Source organism: Carcharhinus amblyrhynchos, chromosome 13 (genome assembly GCF_965287045.1).
Source record: "Carcharhinus amblyrhynchos chromosome 13, sCarAmb.v2.hapA, whole genome shotgun sequence".
NCBI classification, from domain to species: domain Eukaryota; kingdom Metazoa; phylum Chordata; class Chondrichthyes; order Carcharhiniformes; family Carcharhinidae; genus Carcharhinus; species Carcharhinus amblyrhynchos.
This window is the reverse complement of record NC_137336.1, coordinates 79,530,042-79,549,055: the sequence shown is the minus strand read 5'-3', so window position 1 is coordinate 79,549,055 and position 19,014 is coordinate 79,530,042. Positions and strand designations below refer to the sequence as shown.

General features: G+C 41.6%; 1 protein-coding gene across 1 annotated transcript; it reads right to left on the bottom strand.

Annotated features, from left to right (window-relative positions):
• Nucleotides 1–311: 311 nt before the first annotated feature.
• Nucleotides 312–4,452, bottom strand: LOC145351380 (putative G-protein coupled receptor 139). Its single transcript, XM_080200991.1, has 2 exons — nucleotides 4,383–4,452; nucleotides 312–1,216 (listed from the first exon to the last, which is right to left on the bottom strand). The coding sequence occupies exons 1-2, from the start codon at nucleotides 4,450–4,452 to the stop codon at nucleotides 312–314; spliced, it is 975 nt and encodes a 324-aa protein (XP_080057117.1).
• Between the last annotated feature and the right edge of the window lie 14,562 nt (nucleotides 4,453–19,014).

The window sequence follows — 19,014 nt, the reverse complement described above, 5'->3', positions numbered from 1 at the left end:
GAGGAGGGAAAAGGGAATCTGTGACTAAATATTCCCTGTTTCTGACCTTATCATGATGGAAAGAGACAAATTCTGTTCATGTGTGCTGAACAATGAAGGCGAGACATTTGAAAAGAATGGAGTATTAACTGTCTGGAAAGCGACAAGGGACTTGCAGGATCAAAATGAGAAAAAAACACTATGCTGAACGCAGTCAGTACCGAATATGCAGTGCAGCATTGAATGTACAGTGACAGTATGGGATGAAGTGCAATGGAGAATGAGTTGTAACGCTGGAATTGGAGCTCCTGTTGCAAGTCAGTTTCACATTGTCATTTGAATAATTTTAAGATTGAATTAAGTGGATATTTTAACCCATTCTTTAACTCATCCCTGAATTTAGTCTGGGTTAATGCATAAATGCAGGTGTTGGTGCAAGAACTCAGAAGCCGTAACATGAAACCAACTTGTTGGGCGACATATACTGGGTCGCTCAGATTTTTGTCTGTATAATTAAAGTTTCGAACTGGCCAGTTCAATGAATGTATAACATATGTAATCCACAGCAGCATAAAATTGGCAGACAAAGCAAATAGTAAAATGATAGACTTTCTTCGATTTTCCACTTCCTGATCGATTTGTTTGTCGCCTTTGGCCTCGCATCGGAGGCCTCTGCGGAGTCGATTGGCTGTTATAATGTTCTTGACAGTCAGAGCATTGAAAGCCAAAATCAACAGAATTGGAAGCATCGGTGTTAGAATGCTATCAATCCACTCGTAGGCTGCCCAGAAAGGTGAAATGAAATAGACAGGCGTTTGCATGCAAAACCACGGTACATTGTCAATGATCACAGAAGGGACAAAAACAAAATACCAGGTGATAGACCTCAGAGAGCTGACAATGCTTATAATCACGACTACTACAGTTGCCGTTCTCTTGGTGCAATATCTCGGCCTCAGTTTTGTGCAGCAGATGGCTACAAACCGATCAAAGGTGAATGCAACTGTGAACCAGACAGAGCAATCGAGGGCCGCAAGAGACAAGACGACTCTAAGTGCGCACATAGGAGTAATAAATAGGAAACTAAACAGGAAGTAAATATTATTAATTCGATTCAATATGACATTAAAGATGACGAGCAGTAGGTCTGCCGTTGACATCGCCACTAGGTACTGCGTGATACATTTGGAGAGGCCGCATTTCCCTCGTTTTAGAATCACAATCGCTGTTAAGTTAACTGCAGGGAATAGAATCAAACACCAATGATTTTGTGGCGCGATTTGCACGGACAGCGAAAAATAGTGTGAGATCATGTCAGCCGAACAGCAATAAATTTATTATCTCCATCAGAGTAATGCAATTCAAACTGTCATCTTGTAAGAGTATTAAACATGACCATGAGGTTAGAGGAATTTAAACAAAGTAATAAACGTTCGTGCATAATCGAAATTTTAGAATCATTTGATTAAACAGAAAATGCCAAGAACCTTCAATAAAATAAATGGTTGGATACCATCACTAAGTAACCCACAAGATTGTGTTGGTGATTTGAAATATTGAGTCTAGTAACAAGTAATTGAACAGAGTTTGGAACCAGTCAGAAACTTGAAAACTGAAAGTTTAACATAAAAACCAAACAGATTCTACGACTCGACAGGGAAGGGCTCCAGGATTCTTATCCGAACCGGCAATGTCAAATTTTTGCTTGATATTTGCATTTAATTTCGAGGGTTTTTCAAGAAAACGCGATTAAATTAAGAATGTAAGATGTTTAAACTAAATGCAGATATAATGGCCCTGTGGATCCGGGAGAGGTCACGGGGGAATGTTCGATGTTGGTAGCTGGAGAGTTTGGTTGATACAGCGGCTATGGTATAAAACGGATAAAGATGAAAACGAGATAAGAAAAGAAGTATTTGGATCATGTGCGACCTGTAAAAGTGACTTTGCTCTGGATTCCCTTCTAAATCGAATACTTTCTGCGTCCCCTCGATTACATTTTTTTTACATTTTAGTTCTTTCAGTCTCCAAATCCACTGTTTTATTCATTCATAGAATCATAGAGTCCCTCGACATTTCAGCTCATCGGTTCGGCATGGACAACATTGCCACCTAAGCCTTGCCATCTTAACCTCGTAACCCCAAGTATTTACCTTACTAATCTCTCTGAAACTGTGGGACAATTTAGCACCGTCAATCAACCCAACCTTAACATCTTTGGAGTGTGATAGGGAACCGGAACGCCCGCAGGAAACCTCGCAGACACGGGGAAATGTACAAATTCCACACAGATAGTAGCCCAAGGCCAGGATTGAACCCATATCCCTGGAGCATTGAGGCAGGCATGTTAACCACTGTGCCACCATGCCACCCATGTCCATCACATTCAAGCAAGCGACTGGACGAGGCAAAGAGCAAAACTGTGAAAGAGCGTGTGTATATGAACAGCATTGCTACTAATATAATAGGTGCAATCGTGCATTTTTTTCTATGCCGCAGTAGTCTGATCTCAAATGGCAGTTTGACACGCGAACAGTGATGTAAAATTGTTGTTGTTTGTTCGTGGGATTTCAGCGGAAGGCCAATAAAAGAAAACTTCATGTAAATCAGAAAATCGGACATTGTAGTAAAATGTATCTTTTCAATGCGTAAATAAATAGACAAAAGCTTCTCGCAGGATATTGTTTGCATTCAACGGTTTGATATCGTGTTTTCATCTCAGTATAAATTACAGATCAAGTTTTCAAAATGTAAAAATATCACGACCCTTGGTAAAACAGTGAAAAGTGAAGAGAATGGCCAAAGGTTTAAAGACTGATTTGTGAAAGCTAGAAAGCATTGCAGATGAAAATTAATATGGATCAGAACAAAATGGCCTGTTTGGATTCTTTTTAAAGTATGAGACAGTACCAAATATTCAGTACAAAATTAAAGTAGGGACACGCTCAGGTGGTGCAGCCAGTGAGTGTAGACAGACTGAAAGTAACAGGTCAGGATGACAATGCTGTTAGCAAGGATACTGAATATTCGACCTTATTGAATGGCGGGGCAGGCTCGAGGGGCTAGATGGCCTACTCCTGCTTCTGTTTCTTATGTTCTTATGTTCTTATAAGTGGAGGCATGCAGAATTAAAAAAAAACACGGAGTTAATCGCAAAGTCTTTGAATCACTATTTATACATCAGTTAGACTATAGAACCATAGAAAATTACAGCTCAGAAACAGGCCTTTTGGCCCTTCTTGTCTATGCTGAACCATTTTGTTGCCTAGTCCCACTGGCCTGCACTTGGAGCACATCCCTCCACACCCCTCTCAAACATGAACCTGTCCAAGTTTTTCTCAAATGTTAAAAGTGACCCTGCATTTACCACTTTATATGGCATTCTGGGAAAGGTGCCTCTGGAAAACGACTCAAGGCCTTAAAGTGGATTGTGCTGAGGATTTGCATTAGAATGGAAACAGGAAGAAAGGTCATCAGTGATGTGCAGAGTCTAGACAAGGTGGGATTGTTCTCATTGGGGCAGGGACGACTAGCCTAGATATATTAATAAAGGTATAAAGTCGCTTCATATTTTGGAAAAACAGAAACTCCGTTTGATTACCCAAAGGAACTTCAGCAGTTCAAGCAGGCAGCTAATCTGAAGAGCAATTCATTAGGAGCAATACATTCTGGCCTAGCCAGGGATGCCAAATAAATAATAAAAAGGGTCACTGAAAATGGTAAAAAAAAAAGTCAAGTAGAACAAAATAGCATCCTTTGGTGCTGCACAATTTAAGGCAGCAGCTGGTAACAGTAGAACTGATCAAATAGCAATTTGATTTTCAGAAACCCGAAACTGATTCATTTATATCCACGAGAAACAGCAATTCTAACCTAGTTTTATGCCACTTAACTATCATCTGAGATGGTATCTTAATCAAAACCGTTGGATACATAAGCAACAAAAGGACTACTGTTACTTCATGGGCAGAAACAGCTGAGAGAGAAAAGCAGCTAGAGATGGACAACGCACGGCAGCCCTGTTAGTGACTTGCCAGGAAACCAAGTTAAACCAGTAGGAATAACAATCAGTAAAATAATACAGAAAGATATTCTTGCTGATCAAGAACATTAAATATTTAGGCTATGATTACAGTATTATTCAGGATTCGATATTATACAGCATTCAATAAAGGGACCAATCGAGCAAACTTGCCTTTATCAAGGACAAATTAATTTAAAGCATAATGCAATTAATGCATAAACATTCTCCCCAAAAGCGAAATATGTATTGAGTTAACTGGTAGCATTGAGTATGTGGCTTAACAGCACAAATAGAAATGCATGTTACAGTACAAGAGGGGAAGCAAGAGTCATAAGACTTTGGTTTGTAGATATTATTACTGTTGGATCAAAAGTCTTACCAATAACACCAATAGCTGCAAGAATGGGATAGTAAATGCTTTCTATCTCAAAGATTACTGGGTATTCCATTTCCATTCTGTAGTCTGACAGGTTTCAAAGTGACAATTCTGGTGAGTTAAGTATCATTGCATTTTCAACGAAGCTTGTTTTTATTTTGGAAGGAACCCCCCAGTGAGACAATTAGTTCCTTTCCATAATTAACAGTGACAGTTTCATTTATTTAGTAGTCGAGAAAGCAATTTTATTCCAGGTAATTACACAACACTATTTATTTTGAGTAGAAGCCACCGTTGTTTCCTTGTGGTGATTTTAATTGAATGATCACCACACCTCAGGTGAGCGACATTCATGAATGACCTCTGCTGGTACAGGAATTGACCCTGTGATGTTGATATATCTTTGCATCATGAACTAGTCGTTCGGCCAACTGAAACAATGAAACTATTGATTTGGCGCCCCTTCAGTGAAATAATAATGTCAGGCTGGTTGCTATAGACTTATTGCTGTAGTTATATTGGTGAAATATTATGTTTATTGAAGACCGAATATCTGACTAAAAATGAATGTTAAGTCTAGATGGCAGTCCTCACGCATGGATCTACATCATAATTTCCCAGGAATATTAACCTTGCAGGGGCAATTCCCCTTTTCTCTGGGAGATCCGAAAATATCTGTCAAGGCTTTGTGCCGCTTCTGCGTGGATATTTATGCAAAGAATATTAGACACATTAAAAATCAATATATAAACTGGGTAATTGCACAAACGGTCCACCAATATTACACTTACACTGTTCACTCTCCCGACTACTGGGCTATCCAACATTAAACTCTCCATCCAGTTGATCCCCAGAAGCTGTGTTTCGCTAAACTCCAATGGCTTTATTAAACCTCAATTACAGCCCATTGCCAGTCTATCATCGAATTAAACTGACTACCTCTCAACGTTGGAGTTGCACTTCAACCCGACCAGTTTACCTCCAGACCTGAAGCATGACGGCACCTGAGTACCATTGATCCTCCTAACCTCCATCATGACTACATCCCATCCTTTTGTCCTCACTCTCCACTCCTGACTTTCTGGCTATCCGCAGAACAATAGATTGCAAGCATGCCCGATAATGTAATCTCATTCAAAATCTTGGATGAGGTGGGAAGGTGGGAATTCTGCCATGGCAAATGAAACAAACTAATCAGAGATATGTTTGATTTGATTTATTACTGTTACATATCTTAACATACAGTGAAACGTATTCCTTCTTGCGTGCTTTACAGATAAAGCATACCATTCAGAGAGGAGGAAACGAGAGAGTGCAGTATGTACTATTACAGTCATAGCTAGGATGTAGAGAAAGATCAACTTTTTGCAAGTTAAGTCCATGCAAAAGTCTGACCACAGCAGGGAAGAAGGTGTTCTATGTGACCTCAGTTGGTACGTGACCTCAGACTTTTGTATCTTTTTCCCGAAGGAAGAAGGTGGAAGAGAGAATGTCCAGGGTGTGTGGTTTCCTTAATTATGCTGGTTGTTTTGCCGAAGCAGCGGGAAGTGTAGGCAGAGTCAATAGGCGGGAGGCTGGTTTGCGTGATGTATTGGGCTTCACTCACGACCTTTTGCAGTTCGTTGCAGTCATGGGTGGAGCAGGAGCCATACCAAGCTGTGATACAACCAGGAAGAATGCTTTCTATGGTGCATCTGTAAGAGTTGGTGAGGGTCATAGTTGACATGCCAAATTTCCTTAGTCTGCTGAGAAGGAAGAGACATTGTTGGGCTTTCGGCGTGGGCATCAGGGGACCAGGACAGATCGTTAGTGATCTGGACACTTAAAAACTTGAAGATCTCGACTCTTTCCACTTTCTGCCCTTTGATGTAGACAGAGGCATGTTACCCTTTAGCTTCCTGAAGTCGATGACAAACTCCTTCCTTTTATTGACATTGAGGGAGAGATTATTGTTCTCACATCAGTTCACCAGATCCTCTACCTCATTCGTGTACTCTGCCTCGTCATTGTTTGCGATCCAACCCACTATGGCAGTGTCGTCAGCAAACTTCAAAATCGAATTGGAGGGGAATTTGGCCCAACATAAAACGTCTCTTTTTCAGCATCCTAATGGGTTATGTTCCATTCATTTTGACAATTTACTGCATCATCTTGAAAACTGTAAAACGAATTGGCGTGGACAACACGTGAAGAACACAAATTTCAAATCCAACTCGGGGATGAATACTTAAGTGAGTTAGCAGTCAGTCTGTGCAAACAGAGCACTAGGGAGGCGATGAAAGCAGTTTCCGCCGAGATAAACATTATATAGATTTCTGTCAATACATAACGTTTTAGTATCCAGTGCGTACAGCCCGGTGATAATGTTCTTTAATGTTTTGGAGGAACATACAACCGTTTCGTTCTAGTTTCAGATGTTCATATTTTTCACAGCCTGATGATACAAAGCTAGATGGGAATGCATAATCTGAGGGCGATGGAAAGCATCTATGCATGATTTGTACAGACGTGTCGTGTGAGCAATAGTATGCCTGATGGAGTACAAGGCGAAAAATATAATGTAATCTACATCGACAGAAGGAATAGGCGTGCAGATTGTTTCCTAAATTGCAGGAAATTAGGAAGTATAAATCAACAAATGGGCATGGATGTCTTCGTGCGAACGTTCCTTAAAGCTAACTATGCGGGAACAATAATTTCCTAGTAAAGCTGATGGAATGTTAGCCCTTACCACAAGAGGACTTGAGTCCAAAAGTAATGACGATTTGCTTCATTTTTTTAGAAGCTTAGGTAGACTGAATCTGGCGTACTGTATGCAATTTTGATCCCCTTGCCTCAGAAGGAGTATTACCGCCACGGAGGGAGTGAAATTAAGGTTCACCAACTTGCTTCGGGGACAGCAGAACTGTTTTACGAAGAGAAAGTGAGCACAATTGTCCTGTAGTCACTACAATTTAGAATGAGGTGATCTCATTAAAATCTATAAAATGCTTAAACGGGTAGACAGGATAGATACAGGTAAAATGTTTACCTTGATTGGTGAATCCAAAATCAGGGGGCATAATTTTAAAATGAGTGGATGCTACTTACGATCGAGATATTTACTCAAAGGACTGTGGAATTGTGAAATTGTTTACCCGAGAGAACGGTGCAGTATGAGCCATTGGATATGTTAAAGAAAGAGATTGGTAGATCTTTGATTAGCTATAACGTATAAGGTCATGAGGAAAATGTGTGCAAAAAGCATTCATGTCCTATCGGCCCCAGTTGCAATGCACGGCGGAACAAGCTTGACGGGCTGAACGGCCTACTCCATTGCCATATATTCCTATGATGCTAGGGTGTGTTGCAGACTCATTCATAAAGAGTCACGTGTTTTCTATCCTCAGAAAAGCTACTATGAAAGTGGAAGGTGAAATGGAGGAGAGCGGCTTGCGAACTTTAGTTTCCTCTCTTTGTTCTGAAAACATCAACCAAGATCACATTTGGCGCTCGGGACTTGCTGTCCTGGCGTTTTGTTTTTGTCGAAATTGTTAAGCAGGACAATTACAGTTTCCTCATCAATCTATAAACATTCCCTTGGATTATTATAGTTGAGTCTGACGCTAAGTAATCGAAGGGCTCATCATTCAAATATTCCGGTCGTGTACCTTAAAGCAATGACTCTATCGGCGTCCTCTTCAGAGGTCACCTCCCAGATATTTCCTTGACATCGATTTATATGTTTTTAAAAACAAAATAACTGAGCTTATTAGATTCACACTCGCGTGGGTTTGAACAATGGTGTAAGGGAACACCCCTCTCTCCGCTCCTATTCAGCCGTCAGATATTAAGTCGACGCCTTTGACCAAATTAATTTGACCTTGCAAAGACATTCAAAAATGGCCTGCTCAGAACAATTGACACTTAATTACACAATGACAATAATACAATAACCGATAGGAATGATTTATGTTTTAACACCTTACTGTCCTAATCATGTAAGTAGAATAATTCTGAATTCCAAAAAATGCTTTGAAATAATTTTTCTTACACTCATTTATGTGAGCGATACCAGGCGTGTTAGAGCACATTTCTCTGATTACATTTATGAAAGCAATCATGGAAATGCGGATTCTAAATCTTTCTAAATCTATTGCTAGAATTGCTGAATTTGGATATTTCTCCGGTCATGCTTGCAATGTTGGGAAAGACTAGCTACAGCCTGTAAGCTTCTTTATATTAAAGAACAACAATGTGATTTCATAATCAGTCTGATAGATATCTCCTGATGTTTAATTTGCTTTATATTCCAGGTTTCACTATTTATGATGGGATGGTGAATTATAAGCAGGTGGCGCAGAACATTACTGGGAGTTATAACATACATCATCGTTTCAGCGTGATAGCACAGTGGTTAGCACTGCTGCTTCACAGCTCCAGGGACCTGGGTTCGATTCCTGGCTCGGGTCACTGTCTGTGTGGAGTTTGCACATTCTCCTTGTGTCTGCGTGGGTTTCCTCCGGGTGCTCCGGTTTCCTCCCACAGTCCAAAGATGTGCGGGTTAGGTTGATTAGCCGTGCTAAAAATTGCACCTTAAAGTCGTGAGATGCGTAGGTTAGAGGGATTAGCGGGTAAATATGTAGGGATATGGAAGTAGGGCCTCGGTGGATTTATGGCCGGCGCAGATTTGATGGGCCAAATGGCCTCCTTCTGCACTGTAGGGTTTCTATGATATTTCCTTCGATATCCGGTTGCCCATTTGGGAAGGTCACGATTCAAAATTCTGAATACTGTTTTCAAATGTACCCGTAATTTACTGTCCTTCTATACCTGCATCATTCACCAAGCAGCAAACAAGCAGCCCCTGCAACCAAGAGCATTTGTATTTGTAATACCCGGCCTCATAATCTTGCCCCGGAGAAAATCTGCCCTGACTAACCTGTCACAAGTATCGCCCTGAAGGTGAGAATTTTGACCGTATCATTGCATTGTAGCTTCTACGCGGGAGGGTGCCACAGTAGTTAGAACTGCTGCCTCACAGCTCTAGGGACCTGGGTTCGATTCTCTGCTTGGGTCACTGTCTGTGTGGACATTCGCACATTCACGCCGTGTTTGAGTGGGTTCCCTCTGAGTGCTCCGTTTTCCGACCACAGTCGAAAAATGTGCGGGTTAGGTTGATTGGCCTGGCTAAATTGCCCCTTAGTGTCCCGGGATAAGTGGGCTAGAGGGACTAGCGAGTACATCTGTAGGGTCACGGGATAGAGCCTGGGTGGAATTGTTTTCCAATTGCATTTATGAAAACAATCATGGAAATGCGGATTCTAAATCTTTCTAAATCTATTGCTAGAATTGCTGAATTTGGATATTTCTCCCGTCATGCTTGCAATGGTGGGAAAGACGAGCTACAACCTGTAAGCGTCTTTATATTAAAGAACAACAATGTGATTTCATAATCATTCTGATAGACATCTCCTGATGTTTAATTTGCTTTATATTCCGCGTTTCACTATTTATGATGGGATGGTGAATTATAAGCAGGTGGCGCAGAACATTACTGGGAGTTATAACATACATCATCGTTTCAGCGTGGTAGCACAGTGGTTAGCACTGCTGCTTCACAGCTCCAGGGACCTGGGTTCGATTCCTGGCTCGGGTCACTGTCTGTGTGAAATTTGCACATTCTCCTTGTGTCTGCGTGGGTTTCCTCCAGGTGCTCCGGTTTCCTCCCACAGTCCAAAGATGTGCGGGTTAGGTTGATTTGCTGCGCTAAAAATTGCACCTTAAAGTCGTGAGATGCGTAGGTTAGAGGGATTAGCGGGTAAATAAGTAGGGATATGGAAGTTAGGGCCTGGGTGGGTTTATGGCCGGCGCAGACTCGATGGGTCAAATGGCCTCCTTCTGCACTGTAGGGTTTCTATGATATTTCCTTCCATATCTAGTAGTGTAGTGATTCTGTGATATAAAATTAACTACTTGGTGCAGAAATACAGCGCATGTCGGAGATCAGAACTAAAGACAGGAGGCTGAATAATACGAATTTGCACCTATCGCGGGTTCTCAACCCCCGGCGGCATTCCAGCTTCGGGGCCCCCTTTCGCCACAATATGATAATTGCCTCCAATAAGCGGCTAATAGAAATGGAGCTTTGCAGTGCAGAACGTGGCCCTTCGGCCAGTCATGTCTACGCCGACCCTCAAGTACCTATCTATTTTGTTCCCATTTTTGCTATCCGTAGCCTTTTATACTACGGCGTTCCAAGACCAGTTACAGACTTGCAACCAGGAATAATAGTAGGAAGGACTATTACTTACGTGGCGAAAAACTGCAGCAGGCGACGGTGCAGAGGGACCTCGGGGTCCTTGTGCATGAGTCGCAAAAACCCAGCTTGCAGGTGCAGCAGGTGGTCAGGAAGGCGAATGGGATGCTGGCCTTCATAGCGAGGGGGATTGAATATAAAAGTAGGGAGGTCTTGCTGCAGCTGTACAGGGCATTGGTGAGGCCGCAGCTGGAGTACTGTGTGCAGTTTTGGGCGCCGCACCTGCACAAAGATATTTTGGCCTTGGAGGGAGTGCAGAGGAGGTTTACTAGGCTGATGCCGGAGTTGAGGGGGTTGAGCTATGAGGAGAGGCTGAATAAACTAGGCTTGTACTCGTTAGAGTTTAGAAGAATGAGGGGAGATCTCATTGAGACATATAAGATGATGAATGGGATGGATAGGATAGAGGTGGAGAGACTCTTCCCGCTCAAAAAAGACAGTAGGACTAGAGGGCACAGCCTCAAGATAAAGGGCGGGGGGGGGGGACGGTTTAGAGCGGAGTTGAGGAGGAACTTCTTCACTCAAAGGGTGGTGAATCTCTGGAATTCTCTGCCCGTTGAAGTGGTGGAGGCTGCCTCGCTAAATATTTTTAAGACGCGGGTTGATGGGTTTTTGATAAGCGAGGGGATTAAGGGTTATGGGGAGAGGGCGGGAAAGTGGAACTGAGCCACGACAGATCAGCCATGATCTTATTGAATGGCGGGGCAGGCTCGAAGGGCTAGATGGCCTACTCCTGCTCCTATTTCTTATGTTCTTATGTTGAACGTTTCCTCCAGGCAAATTCGCTGCACGAATGCATTTTAAATATTTATTTCTGTTTCTATCTGTGGTGTCCGCAGAGTTGCTGAACATTTTAACGTATTCATTGGTTAAATTTAGCTTTTCATTTTTTGCTGAAACTTGCAACCCTAATTAATAACGTGAAAATTTAAAAGCAAATTATTGACTGAATGCATATAGTAGCAAGCAGACAACAAACACCATCCTTAAAACTTGATGTTTATTTTAAAGTAATCATGCTGTGCTCTCAAAATGAAATATATTTATGCAAGTAAACGTGATCAATTTCATTCCAATACATATCGATCTATAAATCAGTTGCTGAAAACTCGGGGAAAAATGCCATGTAAATTTCTCGGGATTGTGCATTTCGAAATGGCATGCTATGTAGCTGTTCCTTCGGGTCTGAGAACCATTACGAGGATAAGTGGCTGGATACGTTGATGCATGCGAGTGTGAATTCGTTGAATTGATTCTTTTGGGACAATAATACCTCTGGATAAAGATTGGAAACTCTTTCATATTAAGTGACTCCCCAAGTCAGATTTTGGTGATGCAGAAGAGCAAACAGGGAAGACAGTAATTTACCCCGATGGATCTATGAGTTAGGTGCGGGGGAGAGGCGTGATTGGACAGGGGAGATGAGATGGGATGATCATGGAATCAGCTAATTTGGAGGATATGGTAACTTTAAATGTTTGTAGCAACCAGTCTATTAAATGATGTATCATTTCAAACCAGTTGCCCCTTCTCTCCAAATTTTTAAACTGATTGATCCATGTCTCGGTCAATATCAAGTGAATGTAACACGAAGAAACGTTGCTACATTAATTTATGGTGGAAGTGTCATTGTACTAAATGGATCCGATAGAGCACATGATTAGTGTGATACTGCACTTAACTGTGTATATATCTCTGATTTACACGATGCTGGAAATATGATTGTTATGACTAGAGAAGAGCTATTCGATTTACAGGCTAGATTTGTACAATTCCTTGATCAACAGACATGCAGCTGATTTCGTGGTGATAAGATGATTCATTTCGATGGTTATCGACTTAGCTGTGACCATGGGTACAAACTAACAGCCTGGTCTTGGTGAGAAGTCTCACTCATCTCTATAATCGCCCTCACCTGTAGTGACATGTGCCGTTTCATTGAACACCGTGGATTCAGATTCAGTCGTCACATTGAAAGTAGTCTCAGGGGTCATCATGGAAATACCCTCATGGGTTGTGATGTTTTTAGACCCAATGTTTGTGACGGACTGATCCGTAGCCTCACTGATCCCAAGAGGCACAGTCTCAGTGCTTGCTTTCTGTCCAATCCCTGTGGCCACCGCATGTACAGACTCACTGGTGTTCTTTGCAATCATGCTAGTTACGAAGGATACAAAGTCACCGGTCATAATGGGCGAAGTTGCAAGCGTCACCTTGAGCACAGTTGCATTTGTCATGACGGATGCGATGTGCCGTGCCAGGGTGGGCATAGTGGGCAAAGTCTGACTGGTTCCTGTTGGCATAGTCTCGCTGTGCACGATATCTGTGGTTCTACGAGTCACGATGGACAACATTTTGGGCAATGCTTCGCTCTTCCTGTTAAGTGTAGACGCACTGTTCACGTTGCGTGTTGTCTCCTTGGTCCAAAACCCCATTATTTTGGGCAGACCTGAAGCCATTAATGATGGTAGGGGATTTGGAGTGCTGCCTACTGAACTGGGGAATAACCATGTTCGAGCAAGTGGAAAGCTTTCCGTTGGCAAGGGCTGATTAGACGATAGAGGTCTAGTTGGAATGCTCATGGACGTGGGGGAAAGTTTAATGTGTTGACTCAAAATTCTGGAGTTGCTAAATGGTGAAGTCGTTGTTCCGATTTGATTCGGAAAAATGTTGGTGGTCGAAAACACTGTAGCCATAGTTGTCACTGAGCAAAATTAGAAACGTAAAATAGATTATTGGTGGTAACAGAGAGCGGCATTGGCAATTACTAAAATGCACGCCAACATAATTGATAACTATTCTACACCACGTCTAGTACCCAGTACTGCTGAGATTAATCGAGTAGAATTTCCGGTGGTGCATAGAGAAATATATTAAACTATCAAACAACCTTGTTTTTTGTTATTGTCAGCCTTGGGTACTTTTCAACACGGCCTGTAACTGTTAGATACACTCCAAGTCAGATTGGATGAAAGTCACAACTCAAGTGAAAACAGTGAACGCGAGTGAACGTCACGTAGATAACTACATTCGTCAAATTTCATGCCCCAGTGAGGCCACTAACACGGCTCAGACTTCCAATTATTTCCGCTCCAAAAAAGTATTATACGAACAGAAAATCTTACATGTCATTGATCGAATATGCATAATTATCTCTTTTGCAAACGCCACAAGACCAACTCGTAAAAATGGACACTATTTGCAAAGTACGAGGTACTCGTTGCCATTGCAAGTGCATATACTCGAAGATTAACACATTTATTGATGTATTTCTTCCGGAACGGACTAACAAGGCACGAGTCATCGTTTCCAAGGTCGGACTTAAAGATAACTTCAGTCTCGAAACCATTTGGTTGACCGGAGTAAAGACAAAATATTGATGATCTCCGGAATAGGAAATTTCAAGAAGCAGGAAGTTCTGGTTGTCCTGCCAGTATCCTCAGAGAGAAGACTTAATTTTGAGGAAAATATAACTTTTTCAAATCTGTTCGACTGATAACTGCTCTCAGGAATTATTTAGGAAAACAGTAGTTTGCATCAATGGAACATCACATGCTTAGGAAGGGGGCCTATTCTCAATCGGAAGGGACATTTGTGCAGGAAGTCCCGTTGACGGCCAGCTCCAAAAAAAAACTCTAATGAACAGAAAAAATAATGTGTCTTCCATAAGCGATCTAGTATCCACCAAGCTCAACTTGCTGCCACCTGGACTTAAGGCCGGCACTTAGGATCGAGAATCTGAATATTCATTCGTTTGTTTTCAAGATCAGAACTGTAATGAAAACTGCCAGAAAGTCTATTCCTGTTTAAGCTTCTGATTCTCCTTGAACTCATTTGATTTATGTTCTTTTTTTAAATCGTTATCATTCACATTTAACATGTGGGCAAAATAACTAAGGCAAGCAACAGAGAACAGCATTTTAGATATTACGTTCCAGGCTGCGCTGTTTGATGGGACAAGAAAAACTTTTGAAAGGGCAACTTGCAAACAAAGTCGATATATAAATACTTTGTGTTATAGTGCTCGACCATATAAATGAAATGTTTCGTTGATTATTGGATAACCATTTAAATGAACGTGAGTGGACACTAAGAAATCTATGGCCTTTGTATGCTTTATCTGGTCATGCAAAATTCTATTCCATGATTTTATCGAACATTTTGTCTTAATGGTATGATTTTGAAACCTATCACAACAAACGAGGGATTTCTGGTGCTGGGCATACAAGAATGGAACCTGGCCAATATTCATTCCGTTCCTGCATGTGTGGATTATGTTAAGACCATCACTTTTTATCTTATCAAACCCATTTTAGAGAACTATTCAACCAAAGAATTGCGAATGCGTTCTCAATTTGTGAATATATGGAGGAGCAATGCAAGCAAAACACAGACATACATGATATTATGCTATACTCAAAGAAGTGGAAAATTGGATGAAACTGACAGTTTCAACAGTAAACAACAACTCTACAACACTGAATATATCAAATTTTACCCTTCCTCCATGTTTAATGTGGTCTGCTGTCGGATGCTTACCTTTATATGTAGGACAGACAACACTGTTCACGTCTAGGTAACTCTTTCCTCCCAGGGCTATTGCTACCTGTGAAACAGTTCTAAGATTTTCTAAGTTTCCGTGAGAAAATTCTTGCACCATTTTCTGCAGGGATTTCCTGCAATTATAGGCACGTGATGTCCGCACGTTAATATTTTCTGTCAGAGCCTAGAGCATAAAAACAACAAAAATAGTATCATCCCATAGAAAATGAGATATAGAATTTATCTGAGCAGAACACGAGTGCTTTCTGTTGGCATTGCAGCGGAAAGTAACATAATTGGAAGAGATGAACAAGAGAATGCAAGATCGCCCTTGTACATGTTAAACCATTGTGCAGGGAAATATCCACTGCTGGATGCTCTCTGGACCGCCTGAAATGAAATTAATTTAAAGTATAAGAACATAAGAACATAAGAAATAGGAGCAGGAGTAGGCCATCTAGCCCTTCGAGCCTGCCCCGCCATTCAATAAGATCATGGCTGATCTGTCGTGGCTCAGCTCCACATTCCCGCCCTTTCCCCATAACCCTTAATCCCTTCTCTTATCAAAAACCCATCAACCCGCGTCTTAAAAATATTTAGCGAGGCAGCCTCCACCACTTCAACGGGCAGAGAATTCCAGAGATTCACCACCCTTTGAGTGAAGAAGTTCTTTCTCAACTCCGTTCTAAACCGCCCCCCCCCCCTTTATCTTGAGGCTGTGCCCCTTAGTCCTACTGTCCTTTCTGAGCGGGAGGAGTCTCTCCACCTCTATCCTATCCATCCCATTCATCATCTTATATGTCTCAATGAGATCTCCCCTCATTCTTCTAAACTCTAATGAGTACAAGCCTAGTTTATTCAGCCTCTCCCCATAGCTCAACCCCCTCAACTCCGGTATCAGCCTAGTAAACCTCCTCTGCACTCCCTCCAAGGCCAAAATATCCTTGCGTAAGTACGGCACCCAAAACTGCACACAGTACTCCAGCTGCGGCCTCACCAATGCCCTATATATCTGGACGCAACACTTGTAGCCAGTCATGGCCTATTTAGATTACACTTACTAATCGTTATACACCAATGTTCTCCATATTACTGAAAGGGTGAAGAAGCGCAGTGGAAGGCGTAAAAAGCCTTGACAGGAAAGTTACCGAAGACACGACTGTTTATCCATTAGGATAGACTGGACCTGGGATCTGAAGGAAAGGCATGTGTAGGGTATTCGTAACGAATAGTGAAAAATTAAAAGCGACGTCTGCTTACGTGAGGAAGCGATATTGCATTGAGCATTTGGGCCAAATGACTCATGTGCTGTAAATTCTGCAGAATGTTTGGGTACGATTGCCCTAGATACACTAAAGTCAACTGGTTTCATAACAGAAGCCGTCATTGTGGTAATATCAAATAAAAAGTGAAAAAAATGCAAATATTCAGAAGACTTGACATCCGTGGAGTGAAGAAATAACGTTAATCTTTCCGTTGGATGACCGTTCGTCTGAACACAGTCATCGACCTGAAACTTTAACCTTTTACGTAATCCTGTTTCTCTCTTCCCAGATGCTTTTCCAAACTCAAACGCACGTCCAGCGCTTATTGTTTTTATTTCAATTTTCCTATAGCTGAATATTTTGTGTTTTCAACCTTTTAATTTTATTCATCAGCTTCTCACATACGTTTGCTATATTGAGTATTAAGTCCGTTGGCAGACCTTGGAATTAACTAGTAATTCTACTTCAAGTAATGGTGAAAAATGTGTAATTCGCCTACGAAGTAACACGGTCTTCCTTTCCACAAAAACAGCAGTGGGAAACGAAAAATATGTTAATCATCAGCACTTATTCCGAGTGAATCACCTTCACCGACATCACTTATTCCTAGTGAATCACCTTCGCCGACAGCAATGTGTAAAATTAGCCTTTAATTCACATTCAAACAAACCACTGAGTCCATGAGGTGCTACCAATCCTTAAACGCTGCACTTTTGTGGGCCTTGAACCTCATCCGATTATGTCCAGAACATATTTAGTAATATCTAAGATCTATTTCTTTATTTTGTATGGGTTAATGTAGGAATGAAAGGTAGCTAATAACTAATTTCACTGTGCTACAATTAAATATTTCTTCTCCCTATCACGTTACCTGCATAGCCAGACCCGTGCTGCTCAAGCTCCCAATGGTCCCATCCTCTCGCACTTTACTGAGAATCCACTTGATAATTCGCATTAAAGCCTTTCCAATCTCAAGGCGAGATCTACCTCTTGGTTGTTGCGACTTTATCAAACATCGCAGGGTAAGTGCAGCGGTGGCCATTGTATCTGCAACGTGCGAAACAATTACACATATGAGCATTTGTTACGACAGAGCGAATCTGAAGGGAAAACTATATCTTGTTCTCTTTACGCAGCACATCGCCATAATCTCAGTTAATCTGTTTGATAATGAACTGAAAACATCCGCAATAATGCCTTTTGAAAATAGACTTAGATGCATCGTTTAATAACAACTAGATAGGTAGGACCATAGTGGAACTAATTAAGGTCACATTCATTTAATCAAAAGTACAATAAGAATTCCTATTACCTAACTTGATGCTTTCATAATATCGTAAATTCACAAGGGACAAACAGTCCTTGAAATCACCGGGAAAAGCATATCTCCCGAATTTGCTCTATATTTTACTGACAGTCCAATAACCAACTACGTTCTCTTCTGCTCAAGTTTACCAATTCCTGACAAAAAGCTGTATGGTGTTGCAAACCTGGAGAGCTGCAAAGGCATTAAATAGGAATTAAACTTGGCTTAGTGCATACAATATCGGGATGATGAAGCGCGGTTTGGAATACACATTTCAGGAGGTTAAATGTGACAGGGACAGGGTGGGAATGCGGGTGTTATCACATATTTAAATGACCCCAACCTCTCAACGGAAGGCAAATTTCATTTCAAAGAATCGTGCAAACACAGATTACCCCAAATAACCTCAAAGCTGATCATTCAGAACTACAAATTTAACGGGATATCTGTACGTACATACCGACAGTGAGTTCTCCTCCAAGTTGAGCGATCTTCCTGAGATGAACTCGGGCGAAATTATGAATGACAAAACTATGAATATATTCCTGCTCCTGACATAGTGCCAAGATTGCCAGGCTAACTTCATTAAATGTCTTCAGAGAATATCTAGAGGTTTCTAAAACAAAAGTAATATACTGTGTCAGAGGTAAGTGTTAGTTCTGCGCTCCACATTAGACAAATAGTGGTGATATGAAAATCCCGCGTTAGTCCATGTTGGGTGGCTTCTGCGTGTTAGAAACCTGATCCAATATTAAAGCACTGAATCAGAACTGATTTTTCATTTTCACATCACCCTACTCCACACCCCTCCTCCCCCACCCCACCACCACCCCCACTATCATAAATCATCTGAAAAGTCAGCTTAACTTTGCAATCAGATGTCTTTTCCCACTTGTCAAAACTTGCCTCCAATATAGAACATAGAACACTACAGCACAAACAGGCCCTTCGGCCCACGAGTTGCGCCGATCACATCAACACCTACCAATCTATAGACCTATCTATAACCCCCAATCCCATTAAATTCCATATACTCATCCAGAAGTCTTTTAAAAGACCCCAGCGAGTTCGCCTCCACCACCACTGATGGCAGCCGATTCCATTCACTCACCACCCTCTGAGTGAAAAACTTACCCCTAACATCACTTCTGTACTTGCCTCCCCGCACCTTCAATCTGTGTCCTCTCGTAGCGACCATTTCAACCCGGGGAAATAGCCTCTGAG

Bases quoted from the DNA above. Each gene is read 5' to 3' on its own strand.
- LOC145351380 (XM_080200991.1), bottom strand. From the start codon at position 4,452: ATGGAATACCCAGTAATCTTTGAGATAGAAAGCATTTACTATCCCATT. The intron at 1,217-4,382 runs GTAAGACTTTTG...TATTCCCTGCAG, and splicing joins TGCAGCTATTGGTGTTATTG to TTAACTTAACAGCGATTGTG.